General features: G+C 53.2%; 1 protein-coding gene across 1 annotated transcript; it reads right to left on the bottom strand.

The window, feature by feature from the left end:
• Nucleotides 1–1,448: 1,448 nt before the first annotated feature.
• Nucleotides 1,449–17,802, bottom strand: LOC138732923 (transcription factor 4-like; the record flags this gene model as incomplete). The annotated part of the gene is made up of 9 exons (XM_069879704.1): nt 1,449–3,379; nt 4,028–4,180; nt 5,005–5,234; nt 6,952–7,114; nt 8,085–8,217; nt 8,754–8,957; nt 14,262–14,335; nt 16,922–17,000; nt 17,735–17,802. Coding segments are annotated over 8 exons (1,091 nt in total), but the record flags the coding sequence as incomplete, so codon positions are not given.
• Nucleotides 17,803–18,263: the final 461 nt, after the last annotated feature.

Genomic DNA, 18,263 nt, shown 5'->3' with positions numbered 1-18,263 from the left:
CTTGAGAAGCTCTTGAGCCTCTTGAGAAGCTCTTGAAGAAGCTCTTGAAGAAGCTCTGAGGAGCCTCTTGAAGAGCCTCTTGAGGAGCCTCTTGAAGAAGCTCTTGAGGAGCTATTGAAGAAGCTCCTGAAGAGCCTCTTGAAGAAGCTCTTGAGGAACCTCTTGAAGAGCCTCTTGGGGAACCTCTTGAGGAGCCTCCTGAAGAGCCTCTTGAGGAGCCTCTTGAAGAAGCTCGAGGAGCCTCTTGAAGAAGCTCCTGAAGAGCCTCTTGAGGAGCCTCTTGAGAAACGTCCTGAGGAACCTCTTGAAGAGCCTCTTGAAGAAGCTCCTGAGGAGCCTCTTGAGGAGCCTCTTGAGGAGCCTCTTGAAGAACCTCTGAGGAGCCTCTTGAGGAACCTCTTGAAGAAGCTCCTGAAGAGCCTCTTGAGGAGCCTCTTGAAGAAGCTCTTGAGAAGCTCCTGAACAGCCTCTTGAGGAGCCTCTTGAGGAACCTCTTGAAGAAGCTCTGAGGAACCTCTTGAGGAACTTCTTAAGGAGCCTCTTGAAGAAGCTCTTGAGAAGCTCTGAGGAGCCTCTTGAGGAACCTCTTGAGGAACCTCTTGAGGAACCTCTTGAGGAACCTCTGAGGAACCTCTTGAGGAGCCTCTTGAGGAGCCTCTTGAGGAGCCTCTTGAGGAGCCTCTTGAGGAACCTCCTGAAGAGCTTCTTGAGGAGCTTCTTGAGGAACCTCTTGAAGAGCCTCTCGAGTGCCTCCTAAGGGCCTCTCAGCTGCTTTCCCCCCCCGTGGCCTCGTCCGCAGCCCCCGCAGGGCCCTGAAGCTCCGATCCCACCACGTTCCCGTCTCCCAAGTCGCCCTCGTCCCCTCCAGGAGCCCAGAAGGTCCCCGCGGCTCCTCCCAGGAAGCCCCGGAGACCTTTCCTCGCGGCTTTCAGGTGGGAAGGAGCTGGTGGAGAAGGTCCAGGTGGCCACCGCGAGCTCCTGGCATCGAGTCCAATCCAAAGGTCACTTGGTCTTCTCCCTGGAGAAAGTGCAACTTGAAGGACCTTCTAAGGCTTTGGGGGGGGGGGGGTTGAGGAGCAGGAGAAGACGATGAGATGTTTCCTCAAGCCGAGAGGCCACCAGCTGCTTCTTCTTCTTCTCCTTCTTCTCCACGAAGTCCTCGTTAGGAAGGCACAACGGTTAACGACTCTCGCGGCTCGTGAAGGTCCCAGCCAGAAGAAGCGACGTGGAGAAGCCAAGGAGGAGTGGGACATCCCACCAGGAGAAGCCACCCAGGCGGGTTTCCTTCCTCCACGAGGTTCCAGTCGAGGAGAAACATCTCAAGAACCTCCCAGGTCCACGCTGGAGGCATCTCTGGTGGCTTCGGGCGGGGCCCGAGGGCTCCAAGGAGCTGGGAAGCGGTGGCTGAGAAGACTCGGGGGCGGAAGGAGAGGCCGGAAGTCACTAGGTTTCTCATATAGCTTTATATATAGATTTATATAGATTTCTGATAGGTCTCTAAGGTCCAACGGGTCCTTGGAACCTCCAGGAGGGCTGGTGGTGGGCGCCGAAGAGGACGGGGAGGCGGTCCAAGCAGCCTCAGCTGCTCCCCGCGACGAGGGCCTCGAGGAACCTCAAGGAATCTCTGAGGAACCTCAAGGAACCGCTGAGGAACCTCAAGGAACATCTAAGGAACCTCTGAGGAACCTCGAGGAACATCTAAGGAGCCTCAAGGAACCTTGAGGAACGTCAAGGAACCGCTGAGGAACCTCAAGGAACCTTTGAGGAACCTCGAGGAACGTCTGAGGAACCTCAAGGAACCGGTAAGGAACCGGTGAGGAACCTCAAGGAACTTCTTGAGGAACCTCTTGAAGAGCCTCTAAGAAGCCTCTTGAAGAGCCTGTTGAGGAACCTCTTCAAGAACCTCTAAGAAGCCTCTGGAAGAGCCTCTTGAGGAACCTTCTAAGGAGCCTCAAGAACCTCTCAAAGAGCCTCTTCAAGAGCTTCTTGAGGAACCTCTGAGAAACCTTTTGAGGAGCCTCTTGAAGAACTTCAAGAACCTCTTGAGGAACCTCTGAGGAGCCTCTTAAGGAACCTCTTGAGGAGCCTCTTCGAGAACCTCCTGAGGAACTTCCTGAGGAGCCTCTTGAAGAGCCTCTCAAGGAACCTCTTGAGGAGCTTCTTCAAGAACCTTTGAGGAACCCCTCGAGGAACTTTCTGAGGAGCCTCTCGAGGAGCCTCTTGAAGAACCTTTGAGGAGCTTTTTGAGGAGCCTCTTGAGGAACCTCTCAAGAAACCTCTCGAGGAACCTTTGAGGAACCTTTCAAGGAACCTCCTGAAGAACCTTTGAGGAGCCTCTTGAAGAACCTTTGAGGAACCTTTCAAGGAACCTCTTGGGAACCTCTTGAGGACCCTCTTGGGAACCTCTTGAGGAACCTCTTGAGGAACCTTTGAGGAACCTCTTGAAGACCCTCTCGAAGAACCTTTGAGGACCCTCTTAGGAACGTTTGAGGAACCTCTTGAAGAACCTCTTAGGAACCTCTTAGGAACCTCTTAGGAACCTCTTAGGAACCTTTTAAGGAACCTCTTGAGGAACCTCTTGAAGACCCTCTCGAAGAACCTTTGAGGAACCTCTTGAAGAACCTCTTAGGAACCTTTTAAGGAACCTTTGAGGAACCTCTTGAGGAACCTCTTGAAGAACCTTTGAGGACCCTCTTAGGAACCTTTGAGGACCCTCTTGAAGACCCTCTCGAGGAACCTCTTCAAGAACCTTTGAAGAACCATTAAGGAACCTTTTGAGGAACCTTTTGAAGAACCTTTGAGGAACCTCTTGAAGACCCTCTCGAAGAACCTTTGAGGAACCTTTTAAGGAACCTCTTGAAGACCCTCTTGAAGAACCTTCCAGGAAGTTTCTGAGGCCCCTCTTGAAGCCCCTTGGTGGAGCCTCCTCCCAGGTCCCTTCGGGCCCTTCCAGGTGCTTCTCGCACCTGGGACGAAGTTTCCAGTTCGAGCTCCAGATTTTTTTTTCCTCGTTTCTTCTCGTTTTCACCCCACCCCAAAAAAAAAAAACCACCCCAAACCCCAGAAGAAGCAGAAGAAGAAGAAGAAGAAGAAGTTTTAGGCACAAAGAACTTGTCGTGGTCCCACAGTGAGGAGGTTCCCGCTCGTCCGAGTCTCTTCGAGGTCCACGGGGGCGTCTGGGGGGGTGGGGGAGGGGTGGGGTGGGGGGGAGGACAACTGGGACTCGTCTTCTCTCACCAAACTCCACAAGAACTCGAGGTGGGGGGAGGGGGAAGGAGGAGGAGGAGGAGAAGGACCTCGGTGGGATCGGCTGGAGATGCTTCAGCTCGGAAGGACCGCGGCTCGCCGGCTCCGGGTGGAGAGAAACGGAGACATGGACCTGCGGGAGAAGGAGGAGAAGGTCAAGGAGGGTGGAGAAGAGCTCAAAGAGCTTCTCCTCAACGTTCTGGGCTCCTCCAGGAGCTCCAGGAGCTTCTCCTCAACCTTCTGGGCTCCTCCAGGAGCTCCAGGAGCTTCTCCTCAACATTCTGGGCTCCTCCAGGAGCTTCTCCTCAACCTTCTGGGCTCCTCCAGGAGCTCCAGGAGCTTCTCCTCAACGTTCTGGGCTCCTCCAAGAGCTTCTCCTCAACCTTCTGGGCTCCTCCAGGAGCTCCAGGAGCTTCTCCTCAACCTTCTGGGCTCCTCCAGGAGCTTCTCCTCAACCTTCTGGGCTCCTCCAGGAGCTTCTCCTCAACCTTCTGGGCTCCTCCAGGAGCTTCTCCTCAACCTTCTGGGCTCCTCCAGGAGCTTCTCCTCAACGTTCTGGGCTCCTCCAAGAGCTTCTCCTCAACGTTCTGGGCTCCTCCAGGAGCTCCAGGAGCTTCTCCTCAACCTTCTGGGCTCCTCCAAGAGCTCCAGGAGCTTCTACTCAACGTTCTGGGCTCCACCAGGAGCTTCTCCTCAACCTTCTGGGCTCCTCCAGGAGCTCCAGGAGCTTCAACTCAACGTTCTGGGCTCCCCCAAGCTCGGAGAAGACCTCCAGACCCACCTTCCTCGTCTCTTTACATCTGCCCCATGTGGTTGGAGGCGTCTCCCATGCCGGGGTGAGGTCCTCCTGCCAGGGAGAGGGGGGGAGGCTCCGAGGAGACCTTCTCTTCTTCTCTCCTCTTGAGACACGCGGCTTTCGGGTTCAGGTTTCGTTCTAGGAGACCAAAAGAACCATCATCAAGGGTGGAGAAGACCTCGAAGAAGGTCCACAGCTCCTCAACTACGGCTTGAGGAACATCTACAGGGGGGTTGGAGCAAGTTGAGGAGCTCCAGGAGCTTCTCCAGGTCCCTCAAGAGCTCCCAGAACTTCTCATCTCCAGCCCCAGGTCCCTCAAGATCCTTCTGAAGAGCTTCTCAAGACCTTCTAGAGGCCCTTCAAAGACCTTCTGAAGACCCTTCAAAGACCTTCTGAAGGCCCACAAGCTCCACCACCATCTCCACCTCAACCTTAAAAGCTTGAACCTCCTTGAAAGCCACCAAGAAGCTTCTTAAAAGCCACCAAGAACCTCCTTGAAAGCCACCAAGAACCTTCTCATGGAGCAGGAGCTGGAGCAGAACCCGAGCTGGACTCCTCCAACCCCCGTTGAGATGTTTCTCCTGGACTTTTGAACCCCATGAGGAGCTTTTTGACTTCTCCAACCCCCTCGAGATGTTTCTCCTCGAGTTTTTTGGACCCATGAGGAGCTTTTTGACTTCTCCAACCCCCCTGAGATATTTCTCCTGGACTTTTGAACCCCATGAGGAGCTTTTTGACTTCTCCAAACCCCCCTGAGATGTTTCTCCTTGAGTTTTGTCCCCATGAGGAGCTTTTTGACTTCTCCAACCCCCCTCGAGATGTTTCTCCTGGACTTTTGAACCCCATGAGGAGCTTTTTGACTTCTCCAACCCCCCTGAGATGTTTCTCCTGGCTTTTTGGACCCCGCGAGGAGCTTTTGAAGGTTGGATCGAGGTGGGCTGGGGGTGGGAGGAGCCACTGACCTCGGACCTGCTGTTCCAAGCTGAGGATGACGGCCACGGCCTGGTGGAGGATGAGGAGCTTGGTTTGGGGTTTGTCGCTCTTGAGGTGGAGCTGGACCATGCGGCCGAGCTCTTTGAAGGCCTCGTTGATGTCGCGGACGCGGAGCCTCTCCCGGGCGTTGTTGGCCATTCTCCTCTCCTTCTCCCTCTCGGCCTTCTGCTCGGGGGTCAGGTCCTCGTCATCGTTATTGCTGGAGACGAGAAGATCCCAGAGACCTTCGAACGAGGTGGAACCCCGAAACCTTCATCCGACTCCGCCTCCGAGCCACCCAGCGGGACCTCGGCAGCTTCCTCCGCTCGCTCGAGGCCTCCAAGCTCCGTCCCACGTGGCCTCCAGGGGGCCACCGGCTCCTGGAGCTCCTAGAAGCTTCTTCAAAGGGCCCCTCGGAGGTGAGTGACCCCCCGCCACGGGTCACGGCGTTGCCGGCTGGGGAAGAACCCAACGGGGACCTTCTGAAGAGCTTCTCAAGAGGTTTTGAGGGGCTTCAGAAGGTCTTTAAAAGGTCTTTAGAAGGTCTTCTTGAAAAGGTCTTCAAAAGGTCTTTAGAAGGTCTTCCAAAGGCCTTTTAAAGACCATCTAAGGACCTTTTAGAGACCTTCTAAAGCCCTTTCAAAGACCTTCTAAGGATCTTCTAAAAGACCTCCTGAAGACCTTCTAAAAGACCTCCTAGAGACCTTCTATGGACCTTCTGAAGCCCTCCTGAAGCCCTTGACCTTCTAAAGACCTTGTGAAGACCTTCTGAAGACCTTCTAGAGACCTCCAGAAGGTCTTCTTCAGGAGATCTTTAAAAGGTCCTTAGAAGGTCTTGAAAAGGTCCTTAGAAGGTCCTCAAAAGGTCTCCCAAAGGCCTTTTAAAGACCCTCTAAGGACCTTTTAGAGACCTTCTAAGAGACCTTCTAAAAGACCTCCTAGAGACCTTCTAAAAGACCTTCTGGAGACCTTCTATGGACCTTGTGAAGCCCTCCTGAAGACCTCCAGAAGGTCTTCTTCAGGAGATCTTTAAAAGGCTTTTAGAAGGTCCTTAGAAGGTCTTCAAAAGGCCTTTTAAAGACCCTCTAAGGACCTTTTAGAGACCTTCTAAAGCCCTTTCGAAGACCTTCTAAGAGACCTCCTGAAGACCTTCTAGAAGACCTCCTAGAGACCTTCTATGGACCTTGCAAAGCCCTCCTGAAGACCTTGACCTTCTAAAGACCTTCTAGAGACCTTCTGAAGACCTTCTAGAGACCTTCTAAAGACCTTGTGAAGACCTTCTAGAGACCTTCTGAAGACCTTCCGAGGACCTCGTGGAGGCCTCCAGCCCCCAGACTCCACCCCAGACGTCCCCCAAGCGAAGGTCCCGCCCTCGTTAGCGCCTCGTTTGCATCAATTAATCAAACGTAGGGTCCCCGCCTCCCACCTCCAGAGCTTCAAGCCTAGAAGGTTCCACCCTCGAGAGGTTCCACCACCTCCAAGGACGGAGAACCCGAAGCTCTTGGTGGAGGAACCGGGTCTACGAGGCCCTGGAGGTGGGATCAGCTCGTTAAGGGCTCGTTAAGCCCCTCGGAGAAGATCTCAGGGCGCTCGGAAGGATCTTCAAGGTGAGGAGAGACCTTCAAGCCCATCGAGACCCACCTCCTGCTGCAGCAGGAGCTCCACGGTGGCCTCGGGGACCTCCAGGATGGAGCAACCACCCTTAAGCTTGGAAGATCTCCCTTCCCCTGACCCTGAAGGTCCTTCCAACCTCCTCTGGAGCTCCAAGAACCCATCCCACCTCCAGAAAAACCTTCAAGTTGAGGTTCTCCTGGAGGTCCAGGAGCTCGGGGCTTCTCCGAGAGGTTCCACCCGACCAGGAGAAGACCTGGGGCTGTTCACTTCATCGAAATCCAGTGAAGGAATTAAATGAAGCGACACTCGGGTTGTCCCGTTACCTAGATCTTGACCTAGTTATGGATTTGAGCTCCTTCTTCTCCTCCTCCAGCTTCTTCTCCTCCGTGGACTTGGGCTCCTGGAGGTTCTCGTCGCCCTCGTCGTCCGATTTGATCTCCGAGCTCCCCGACGAGACGCTTTGACCTTGCAGAGCGGTGGGAAGGCCTGAAGGAGAAGACAAGGCGGCCTCGAGACGGGACCTTCAAGAGGAGGAGCTCCAAGGTCCCTTTGAACCCCTTCCAGGAGCTCCAAGGTGCCTTCAATCCCCTTCCAGGAGCTCCAAGGTCCCTTCAAACCCATTCCAAGAGCTCCAATCTCCCTCCAAGGTCCATTCCAGGAGCTCCAAGGTCCCTTTGAACCCATTCCAGGAGCTCCAAGGTCCCTTTGAACCCATTCCAGGAGCTCCAAGGTCCCTCCAAACCCCTTCCAGGAGCTCCAAGCCCCATTCCAGGAGCTCCAAGGTCCCTCTGACCCCATTCCAGGAGCTCCAAGGTCCCTCTCAACTCATTCCAGGAGCTCCAAGATCCCTTTGAACCCATTCCAGGAGCTTCAAGCTCCATTCCAGGAGCTCCCAAGGTCCCTTCCAGGAGCTCCAAGGTCCCTCTGAACCCATTCCAGAAGCTCCAAGGTCCCTTCCAGGACCTCCAAGGTCCCTCCAACCCCATTCCAGAAGCTCCAAGGTCCCTTCCAGGAGCTCCAAGGTCCCTCTGAACCCATTCCAGGAGCTCCAAGGTCCCCTCCAGGAGCTCCAAGGTGCCTCCAACCCCATTCCAGGAGCTCCAAGGTCCCTCCAAGCTCCATTCCAGGAGCTCCAAGGTCCCTCCAAGGTCCATTCCAGGAGCTCCAAGGTCCCTCAGACCCATTCCAGGAGCTCCGAGGTCCCTTCCAGGAGCTCCAAGGTCCCTCCAAGGTCCCTTCCAGGAGCTCCAAGCCCCATTCCAGGAGCTCCAAGGTCCCTCTCAACCCATTCCAGGAGCTCCAAGGTCCCTTCCAGGACCTCCAAGGTCCCTCCAAGGTCCCTTCCAGGAGCTCCAAGGTCCCTCAGACCCATTCCAGGAGCTCCGAGGTCCCTTCCAGGAGCTCCAAGGTCCCTCCAAGGTCCCTTCCAGGAGCTCCGAGGTGGAGGTGGCCTCACCTCGATAGGGGTCCTGGGGGGGGTTGAGATCGGGGGACGTGGCCGACTGGACGGGCAGCTGAGGGACCGGGACCTGGTTGGGGAGCAGCGAGTGGGTCCCACGCAGGGCGACCTCCTCCCGGTGGGCTCCGACCTGCAGGAGAAGACACGGAGAAGCTTGAAGGTGGTCAAGGTCCCTCTGGAGAACCTCGATTTGTGGATCCAACCAGCCCAGGAACCTCTGGAGAACCTCAATTTGTGGCTCCAGCCCTCAAGGTCCCTCTGGAGAACCTCGATTTGTGGATCCAACCAGCTCAAGAACCTCTGGAGAACCTTAACTCCTGGATCCAGCCCCACCAGGTCCCTCAGGACCTTCAGCGCTTCCCCCCTCGCCCTCATCTTCTCGAGAAGCTTGAGCTTCTCCAGCCCGAGGTCCCTCTGAACCTTCCTTCTCCACCTCCTTCAGCTTCTCCAAGCCCCTCCAGGTCCTCCTGGGGGCGAGGAACCTCCCATCACCTCGTTCCCACCACCCCCAGGGAAGCCAGGAGAGAAGGAGGAAGGTCCAAGCAAGGCCGGGAAGGTCCATCCCCAACGTTGGAGCTGGAGAAGCTTCACGGAGAAGCTCCTGAGCTCCTCCAAGTCCTCATGGAAGGGTTTGAGGGCTTCCCCGAGGTCTTCGTGGTGTCTCACCATGAGCGAGTGGCGGTTGGAGGAGAGGAGGCCGGTGCCGTAGCCGGTGGCCAGGCCGCCCATGGCCCCGTTGGGGCTTGGTCCTATCAAACCGTGGAGCTCGTTAGGAGGTGCGGCCATGCCGGTGGCCGGGCCCACCGCGTGGTTCCTCAGGACGTGGATGGCGTCGTCCAACCGCTCCAGACGGTCCTCGATTCGGCTTTGCTGGAGGGGGGGAAGAGGGAAAAAGGGAGGAGAAGGTCAGCGGGGACCTTCTGAGAAGATCTGAGAAGGGGCGGGGGGCGGGTTGAGGAGGTTTGAGGAGGTTTTGAGGAGGTTTGAGGAGGTTTTGAGGAGGTTTGAGAAGGTTTTATGGTTGGTTTGAGTGGGTTTGAGAAGGTTTGAGGAGGTTTGAGAAGGTTTTGAGGACGTTTGAGGAGGTTTTGAGGATGTTTGAGGAGGTTTTGAGGACGTTTGAGGAGGTTTTGAGAGGGTTTGAGGAGGTTTAGGGTTGGTTTAAGAAGGTTTTGAGGAGGTTTGAGAAGGTTTTAAGGAGGTTTGAGAAGGTTTTGAGGAGGTTTGAGGAGGTTTGAGGAGGTTTTATGGTTGTTTTGAGAGGGTTTGAGGAGGTTTGAGGAGGTTTTGAGAAGGTCTGAGGAGGTTTTGAGGAGGTTTTGAGGAGGTTTTGGGTTGGTTTGAGGAGGTCTGAGAAGGTTTTATGGTTGGTTTGAGTGGGTTTGAGAAGGTTTGAGGAGGTTTTGAGGACGTTTGAGAAGGTTTTGAGGTGGTTTGAGAAGGTTTTGAGGAGTTTGAGAAGGTTTTCAGGAGGTTTGAGGAGGTTTTATGGTTGTTTTGAGAGGGTTTGAGGAGGTTTAGGGTTGGTTTGAGAAGGTTTTGAGGAGGTTTGAGGAGGTTTGAGAAGGTTTTGAGGAGGTTTGAGAAGGTTTTGAGGAGGTTTTGGGTTGGTTTGAGGAGGTCTGAGAAGGTTTTATGGTTGGTTTGAGAAAGTTTGAGGAGGTTTTGGGTTGGTTTGAGAAGATTTTGAGGACGTTTGAGGAGGTTTTATGGTTGTTTTGAGAGGGTTTGAGAGGGTTTGAAGAGGTTTGAGGAGGTTTTGAGGAGTTTGAGAAGGTTTTGAGGAGGTCTGAGGACGTTTTGGGTTGGTCTGAGAAGGTTTGAGAAGGCTTTATGGTTGTTTTGAGAGGGTTTGAGGAGGTTTTGGGTTGGTTTGAGGAGGTTTTGAGGAGGTTTGAGGAGGTTTGAGAAGGTTTTGAGGAGGTTTGAGGAGTTTTTGAGGAGGTTTGAGGAGGTTTGAGAAGGTTTGAGAAGGTTTTGAGGAGGTTTGAGAAGGTTTTGAGGAGGTTTGAGAAGGTTTTGACGAGGTTTGAGGAGGTTTTGAGGTGGTTTGAGAAGGTTTGAGGAGGTTTGAGGAGGTTTGAGAAGGTTTTGAGGAGGTTTTGAGGAGGTTTTGAGGAGGTTTGAGGAGTTTTTGAGGAGGTTTTGAGGAGGTTTTGAGGAGGTTTGAGAAGGTTTTGAGGAGGTTTGAGAAGGTTTGAGAAGGTTTTGAGGAGGTTTGAGGAGGTTTGAGAAGGTTTTGAGGAGGTTTGAGAAGGTTTTGACGAGGTTTGAGGAGGTTTTGAGGAGGTTTGAGAAGGTTTTGAGGACGTTTGAGGAGGTTTTATGGTTGTTTTGAGAGGGTTTGAGAGGGTTTGAGGAGGTTTGAGGAGGTTTGAGAAGGTTTCGAGAAGGTCTGAGGAGGTTTTGAGGACGTTTGAGGAGGTTTTGAGGACGTTTGAGGAGGTTTTGAGGACGTTTGAGGAGGTTTTGAGGACGTTTGAGAAGGTTTTATGGTTGTTTTGAGAGGATTTGAGAAGGTTTTGAGGAGGTTTGAGAAGGTTTTGAGGACGTTTGAGGAGGTTTGAGGAGGTTTGAGGAGGGTTTGAGGAGGTTTGAGGAGGTTTTATGGTTGTTTTGAGAGGATTTGAGAAGGTTTTGAGGAGGTTTGAGAAGGTTTTGAGGACGTTTGAGGAGGTTTGAGGAGGTTTTATGGTTGTTTTGAGAGGGTTTGAGGAGGTTTGAGAAGGTTTCGAGAAGGTCTGAGAAGGTTTTGAGGAGGTTTGAGAGGGTTTTGAGGACGTTTGAGGAGGTTTTGAGGACGTTTGAGGAGGGTTTGAGGAGGTTTGAGGAGGGTTTGAGGAGGTTTGAGAAGGTTTTATGGTTGTTTTGAGAGGATTTGAGAAGGTTTTGAGGAGGTTTGAGAAGGTTTTACGGTTGTTTCGAGAGGGTTTGAGGAGGTTTGAGGGGATCTGAGAAGGTTTGAGGGGATCTGAGAGGGCTTTGAGGTTGGTTTTGATGGTTTGAGGAGGTTTTGAGAAGGTTTGAGGGGGTTTTGAGAAGGTTTGAGGAGGTTTTGAGAAGGTTTGAGGGGATGTGAGAAGGTTTTGAGGTTGGTTTTGATGGTTTGAGAAGGTTTTGAGAAGGTTTGAGGAGGTTTTGAGAAGGTTTGAGGGGATTTCGAGAGGGTTTGAGGAGGTTTCGAGAGGGTTTGAGGAGGTTTCGAGAGGGTTTTGAGGTTGGTTTTAACGGTTTCAGGTGGTTTTGAGAAGGTTTGAGGAGGTTTTCAGAAGGTTTTGAGGTTGGTTTTGATGGTTTGAGAAGGTTTTGAGGGGATCTGAGAAGGTTTTGAGGGGATCTGAGAAGGTTTTGAGGGGATCTGAGAAGGTTTTGAGGGGATCTGAGAAGGTTTTGAGGTTGGTTTTGATGGTTTGAGAAGGTTTGAGGACGTTTTGAGAAGGTTTGAGGACACTTTGAGAAGGTTTGAGGAGGTTTCGAGAAGGTCTGAGTGGATTTGAGAAGGTTTGAGGAGGTTTCGAGAGGGTTTGAGGAGGTTTCGAGAGGGTTTTGATGGTTTGAGGGGATCTGAGAGGGTTTGAGGAGATTTGAGGAGATTTTGAGAAGGTTTGAGAAGGTTTGAGGAGGTTTTGAGAAGGTTTGAGGGGATCTGAGAAGGTTTTGAGGTTGGTTTTGATGGTTTGAGAAGGTCTGAGGAGGTTTTGAGAAGGTCTGAGGTTGGTTTCGGGCCCGAGCAGCAGGAGCAGGGGTTGCTGCCCCTGGGGGTTGTCCCCAGAGGAGCAGTCGGTGGCCCCCAGGAGTCAACCCCTCGGCTTTTTTCGTGGGCAGAACGGGTTTCAAAGGTTCCTCAGGGCCGAGGGTCCCAAGTCCCAGCGTGTCCCCTTCAAGCTCTCGGTGGGGCTCGGAGGAGAAGCTCCAACCCCCCCCGAGAAGGAGAAGAAGAACCGAAGCCGTCTCCAAGCGGTTGAGAGCCACCAGGACGTCTCCCTCCCCGCCTTCCCCCTTCGAGAAGAACCAGAAGAGGAACCACCAGGTCCTCGAGAAGGTCCCCAGCAGGATGGAAACCAAGGAGCTTCTGGGCTGGAGCTGAGGAGCTTTGGGGTCCCACCACCGAGGCCCCGGGAAGGATGGAAGGTCCCTCAACCTCTTCTTCTCGCCACCCCCACCCCTCCGAGAAGCCACCTGAGAGGCTTCTCCTGCTCTGCTCGCCCCCTGGAGGCACCGGGGAAGGAGAAGCTCCAGAGGAACCTCCTAGACCTCATCAAAGAAGCTTCTAGAACCTCCAGGAAGAACTTAGAAGCTCCAGCTTCTCCATTTCACCGCTCGAGGAGACCTCCCCAAGGTCTCAACCACCCCAGAAGAACCTCCTGGAGGCCACCAGCTCCTCAAATTCTTCCACCTCCTGCTTCCTCCGGCCCTGAGGGAACCTTCTCAAGAGCTTCAGAAGCTCTGGGAGGGGCCACCAGCCGCTCCTCTTGGACCATCGCGAGAAGAGGACTCGCGGCCACCCCCACCAGCTCCACAAGACGGTTCCGAGGAGCAGAAGCCACCAGAGTGTCCTCCTCCACCACAACTCACTGGGGGCTTCCAGCTCCTCAAGAAATCAATGAGAAGAACCTCGTCACCTCAAGGAGAAGAACCTCGTCGCCTCCACCAGGAGAACCTCGTCAGCTCAAGGAGAACCTCGTCACACTAACGAGGAGAACCTCATCACCTCAACAAGAACCTCGTCACCTCCACCAGGAGAACCTCATCACCTCAAGGAGAAGAACCTGGACACCTCAAGGAGAAGAACCTCATCACCTCCACCAGGAGAACCTCATCACCTCAATGAGGAGAACCTTGTTGCCTTGAGGAGAAGAACCTCATCACCCTAACGAAGAGAACCTCATCACCTCAAGAAGAACCTCATCGCATCAACGAGGAGAACCTCGTCACCTCAAGGTGAAGAACCTCATCACCTCAACCAGGAGAACCTCATCACCTCAACAAGAACCTCATCACCCCAACGAGGAGAACCTCAACACCTTGATGAGAAGAACCTCATCACCTCCACCAGGAGAACCTCATGACCTCAAGAAGAACAACCTCATCACCTCAACGAGGAGAACCTCATCACCTCAAGGAGAAGAACCTTGTTGCCTTGAGGAGAAGAACCTCATCACCCTAACGAGGAGAACTTCATCACCTCAAGGAGAAGAACCTCATGACCTCCACCAGGAGAACCTCATCACCTTCAGGAGAACCTCATCACCTCAAGGAGGAGAAGAACCTCATCACCATAATGACAAGAACCTCATCACCTCAAGAAGAACCTCAACACCTTGAGGAGAAGAACCTCGTTGCCTCCACCAGGAGAACCTCATCACCTCAATGAGGAGAAGAACCTCATCACCCCAAGGAGGAGAACCTCATCACCTCAACAAGAACCTCATTGCCTCCACCAGGAGAACCTCGTCACCCTAACAAGGAGAACCTCGACACCTCAAGGAGGAGAACCTCGTCACCTCAACGAGGAGAACCTCAACATCTCAAGAAGAACCTCGTCAACTCAAGGAGAAGAACCTCATCGCCTCCACCAGGAGAACCTCATCGCCTCAAGGAGAAGAACCTCGTCGCCTCCACCAGGAGAACCTCATGACCTCCACCAGGAGAACCTCATCACCTCAAGAAGAACCTCATTACACCAAGGAGAAGAACCTCATCACCTTCAGGAGAACCTCAACACCTCAAGGAGAAGAACCTCAACACCTCAAGGAGAACCTCAACACCTCAAGGAGAAGAACCTCAACACCTCGAGGAGAACCTCAACACCTCAAGGAGAAGAACCTCAACACCTCAAGGAGAACCTCAACACCTCAAGAGGAAGAACCTCAACACCTCAAGGAGAACCTCATCACCTCCACCAGGAGAAGCACCTGGACACCTCAAAGAGAAGAACCTCGTCACCTCAAGGAGAACCTCAACACCTCAAGGAGAACCTCATCACCCTAACGAGGAGAACCTCATCCCCTCAAGGAGAACCTCATCCCCTCAAGGAGGAGAACCTCCTCCCCTGGAGCAGGAGGCCCTCCCCGAGGAGCCGCCCCGCGGGGTGGGGAGCGATGGATGGAGCGATGGTGGAGAAGCAGGAGGAAGGGGGGTGGGGGGAGGTCACCCGGGGCGGGGGGCACCTACCAAGGAGTGGAGGGGACCTTCATAAGTGGGAGATGACGCCGCTTGAGCTCCAGTCCTAGACCAAAGCGCCGCGCCTGCCGACAGCAAAACTTGGAGTTACCAGCCAGAAGTTCTCCAGGATGCCCTTCCAGAACCTTCTCGGGGCCACCCGGAGCCGCCCTCGGGTCGAGGAGATGAGGAGAAGGTCCAGAACTACGTCCCAGCGGCGAGGGACGGGGCGGGGGGGGACGGGGCGTGGAGGAGAAGGTGGAAGGTGTGGAGATCCACCACGGAGGGGGAGGAGGAGGGGCTGGTGGGAGGGGCCTCCGGCCTTCTAGGAGGTCTTGGAGGTCCTGAAGCTCCTGAGTTATGGTCCTAGAGACCTTTAGAGCTCATGAGTTGTGGTCAGATGGACCTTTAAAGCTCCTGAAGCTCCTGAGTTATGGTCAGATGGACCTTCAAACCTCTTAAAGCTCCTGAGTTATGGTCCTAGAGACCTTTAAACCTCCTGAGTTGTGGTCAGATGGACCTTTAAAGCTCCTAAACCTCCTGAGTTATGGTCCTAGAGACCTTTAAACCTCATGAGTTATGGTCAGATGGACCTTTAAAGCTCTTGAAGCTCAAGAGTTATGGTCAGAGAGACCTTCAAAGCTCCTAAAGGTCCCGAGTTATGGTCCTAAAGACCTTTAAAGCTCCTGAGTTATGGTCAGATGGACCTTTAAAGCTCTTAAAGCTCAAGAGTTATGGTCAGGTGGACCTTTAAACCTCATGAAGCTCCTGAGTTATGGTCCTAGAGACCTTTAAAGCTCATGAGTTGTGGTCAGATGGACCTTTAAACCTCCTGAAGCTCCTGAGTTATGGTCCTAGAGACCTTTGAAGCTCCTGAGTTGCGGTCAGATGGACCTTTAAAGCTCCTGAAGCTCCTGAGTTATGGTCCTAGAGACCTTTAAAACCTCGTGAGTTATGGTGAGATGGACCTTCAAAGCTCCTAAAGCTCCTGAGTTATGGTCAGATGGACCTTTAAAGCTCCTAAAGCTCCTAAGTTATGGTCCTAAAGACCTTTAAACCTCCTGAGTTGTGCTCAGATGGACCTTCAGACCTCATAAAGCTCTTGATTTATGGTCAGAGAGACCTTTAAATCTTCTAAACCTCATGAGTTATGGTCCTAGAGACCTTTAAACCTCATGAGTTATGGTCAGATGGACCTTCAGACCTCATAAAGCTCTTGATTTATGGTCAAAGAGACCTTTAAATCTTCTAAACCTCATGAGTTATGGTCCTAGAGACCTTTGAAGCTCCTAAAGCTCCTAAATTATGGTCAGAGAGGCCTTCAAAGCTCCTGAAGCTCCTGAGTTATGGTCAGATGGACCTTTAAACCTCATGAATTATGGTCAGATGGACCTTCAAAGCTCCTAAACCTCATGAGTTACGGTCAGAGAGACCTTCAGACCCCCTTAAGCTCCTGAGTTCTGGTCAGAGAGACCTTTAAACCTCATGAGTTATGGTGAGATGGACCTTCAGACCTCATAAAGCTCCTGAGTTATGGTCCTAGAGACCTTTAAACCTCATGAGTTGTGGTCAGATGGACCTTTAAACCTCCTGAAGCTCCTGAGTTATGGTCCTAAAGACCTTTAAACCTCCTGAGTTGTGGTCAGATGGACCTTCAAACCTCTTTAAGCTCATGAGTTGTGGTCCTAGAGACCTTTAAACCTCATGAATTATGGTCAGATGGACCTTTAAAGCTCCTAAAGCTCCTGAGTTATGGTCAGGTGGACCTCAAAAGCTCCTAAAGCTCCTGAGTTATGGTCAGATGGACCTTCAAAGCTCCTAAACCTCATGAGTTATGGTCCTAGAGACCTTTAAACCTCATGAATTATGGTCAGATGGACCTTCAAAGCTCCTAAAGCTCCTGAGTTATGGTCCTAGAGACCTTTGAAGCTCCTGAGTTGCGGTCAGATGGACCTTTAAAGCTCCTGAAGCTCCTGAGTTATGGTCCTAGAGACCTTTAAATCTCATGAGTTGTGGTCAGATGGACCTTCAAAGCTCCTAAAGCTCATGAGTTATGGTCAGAGAGACCTTTAAAGCTCCTAAAGCTCCTGAGTTATGGTCCTAGAGGCCATAAACCTCATGAGTTACGGTCAGATGGACCTTCAAAGCTCCTAAAGCTCCTGAGTTATGGTCAGATGGACCTTTAAAGCTCTTAAAGCTCAAGAGTTATGGTCAGATGGACCTTCAAAGCTCCTAAACCTCATGAGTTATGGTCCTAGAGACCTTTAAACCTCATGAGTTATGGTGAGATGGACCTTCAGACCTCATAAAGCTCATGAGTTACGGTCAGATGGACCTTTAAATCACCTTGAGATCATGAGTTACGGTCAGATGGACCTTCAGACCTCCTGAAGCTCCTGAGTTATGGTCCTAGAGACCTTCAAACCTCCTGAGTCGTGCTCAGATGGACCTTCAGCCCTGCTAAAGCTCCCGATTTATGGTCCTCCACCCCTCCATCTCCTCCCTGGCCGCCTGGGGAGCTGCTAGAACCCGTGGAGAACGTCTCCTCGCTCCTGGTCGCCTTCTCCTGGGGGTTTGGCTCCCGAGGGCGAGGCCCCAGGTGGCGGGAGGAGGTTCTGGGAGGTCTTCTCCTCCCCTTGGGGCGGAGGCCAAGAGAAGGGGAACCACAATACCTGAGAGAGAAGGGGGAGAACCCACAGGAGTTGAAGGATTTGATGAGAAGCTGGTGTTGGTGTGATCTGGAGAGTAGATCTTTAAGAGACGATAGACAATTAATCTAACGAACTCGAGGCCCCCAGGAGAAACACGAAGGTGGTTGCAACCAAAAAAAAAAAAGGTCCTGGAGGACCTCAAAACGGCTTCGGTTCCGGGGCTGGGAGCTCGACGGGAGGAGAAGACGGTGGTGGGACTCCAAGGTCACGTGTCCTCCTCAAGGAGGAGGAGCTCGAGGAGGAGGAGGAGACCTTTCTCCTCAACCAGGAGATGTTTCTCCTCAACCAGGAGATGTTTCTCCTCCCCTGGGGTCTCCAGGTGGCCTCCCGGCTTCTCCTCCCATCAAGGTCCCGCTTGGAAAAGTGGCTTCTGGTCTCCAAGGGGACCCCGGGAGGTGGTGGAGTGGGGGGGGGAGGTGGTCCCGGTGGTCTCCTCGTTCAACGGAATCGTCAAGCGAGCCCTAACGAGCGGCCTGAGAACTCAATGGAACCCACTGTGCCCAGGAAAGAGCTCCAAGAGGTCCAAGCCGAGGCCACCGGGTTGGAGAAGCCCCCAAGGTGGCCTCCAACCAACCCCGAAGAAGGCGGCGAGCGTTGACCTCTCTGCTTTCTCCCACCGACCTCGGAGAAGATCCCGATTTTTTTTTCTTTGAGGGCTTCCAACCCGCCCCGGATCTTCTGGAGGAACCACCCGGCTGGGGGGTCACCTTCTCCTCCTCCTCCTCCTCCCCCAGCCCACCCCGTGGCCTTCAAAGAAGCCCAGAAGGTTCTTACAGAAGCGAGAGCTTTGCCCAGAGCGTCCCCGGTCTGCGAGCTGCCGGCTGTCCCGCCGCCTCTGGGGGCTGCAAGGAGAAGGTTCCAGGTCAGGAGAACCCAAAAAACCATCCTGGACCTCTCCTCCTGGTCCTTTTCTTCCTGGTTTCTACGAGTTTTGGGATCTCGGGGGGGTTGGAGACACCAAAGAACCATGAGGAGCAACCAGAGGGACCTCGAGGTTGGATTTATGGGGCTGGGAGGGGAAGAACCTCAAGGTTCCAGCTCAGGAGAACCCAAAAAACCAGCTTGGACCTCTCCTCCTGGTCCTTTTCTTCCTGGTTTCTACGAGTTTTGGGATCTCGGAGGGGTTGGAGACACCAAAGAACCATGAGGAGCAACCAGAGGGACCTCGAGGTTCATGGATTCATGGAGAAACCCTCAAGGTTTGTGGATTTATGGAGATGGGAGGAGGAGAACCTCAAGGTTCTTGGTCTTTGGAGGTGGAGAAGAGGTTTGGAGGAGCTGGAGGTGGAAGGTCCCCCCCTGG

Source organism: Phaenicophaeus curvirostris, chromosome W (assembly GCF_032191515.1).
Source record: "Phaenicophaeus curvirostris isolate KB17595 chromosome W, BPBGC_Pcur_1.0, whole genome shotgun sequence".
NCBI classification, from domain to species: Eukaryota; Metazoa; Chordata; class Aves; order Cuculiformes; family Cuculidae; genus Phaenicophaeus; species Phaenicophaeus curvirostris.
Note: the sequence above shows the minus strand (reverse complement) of the source record. Positions and strands in the feature narration are given on the sequence as shown.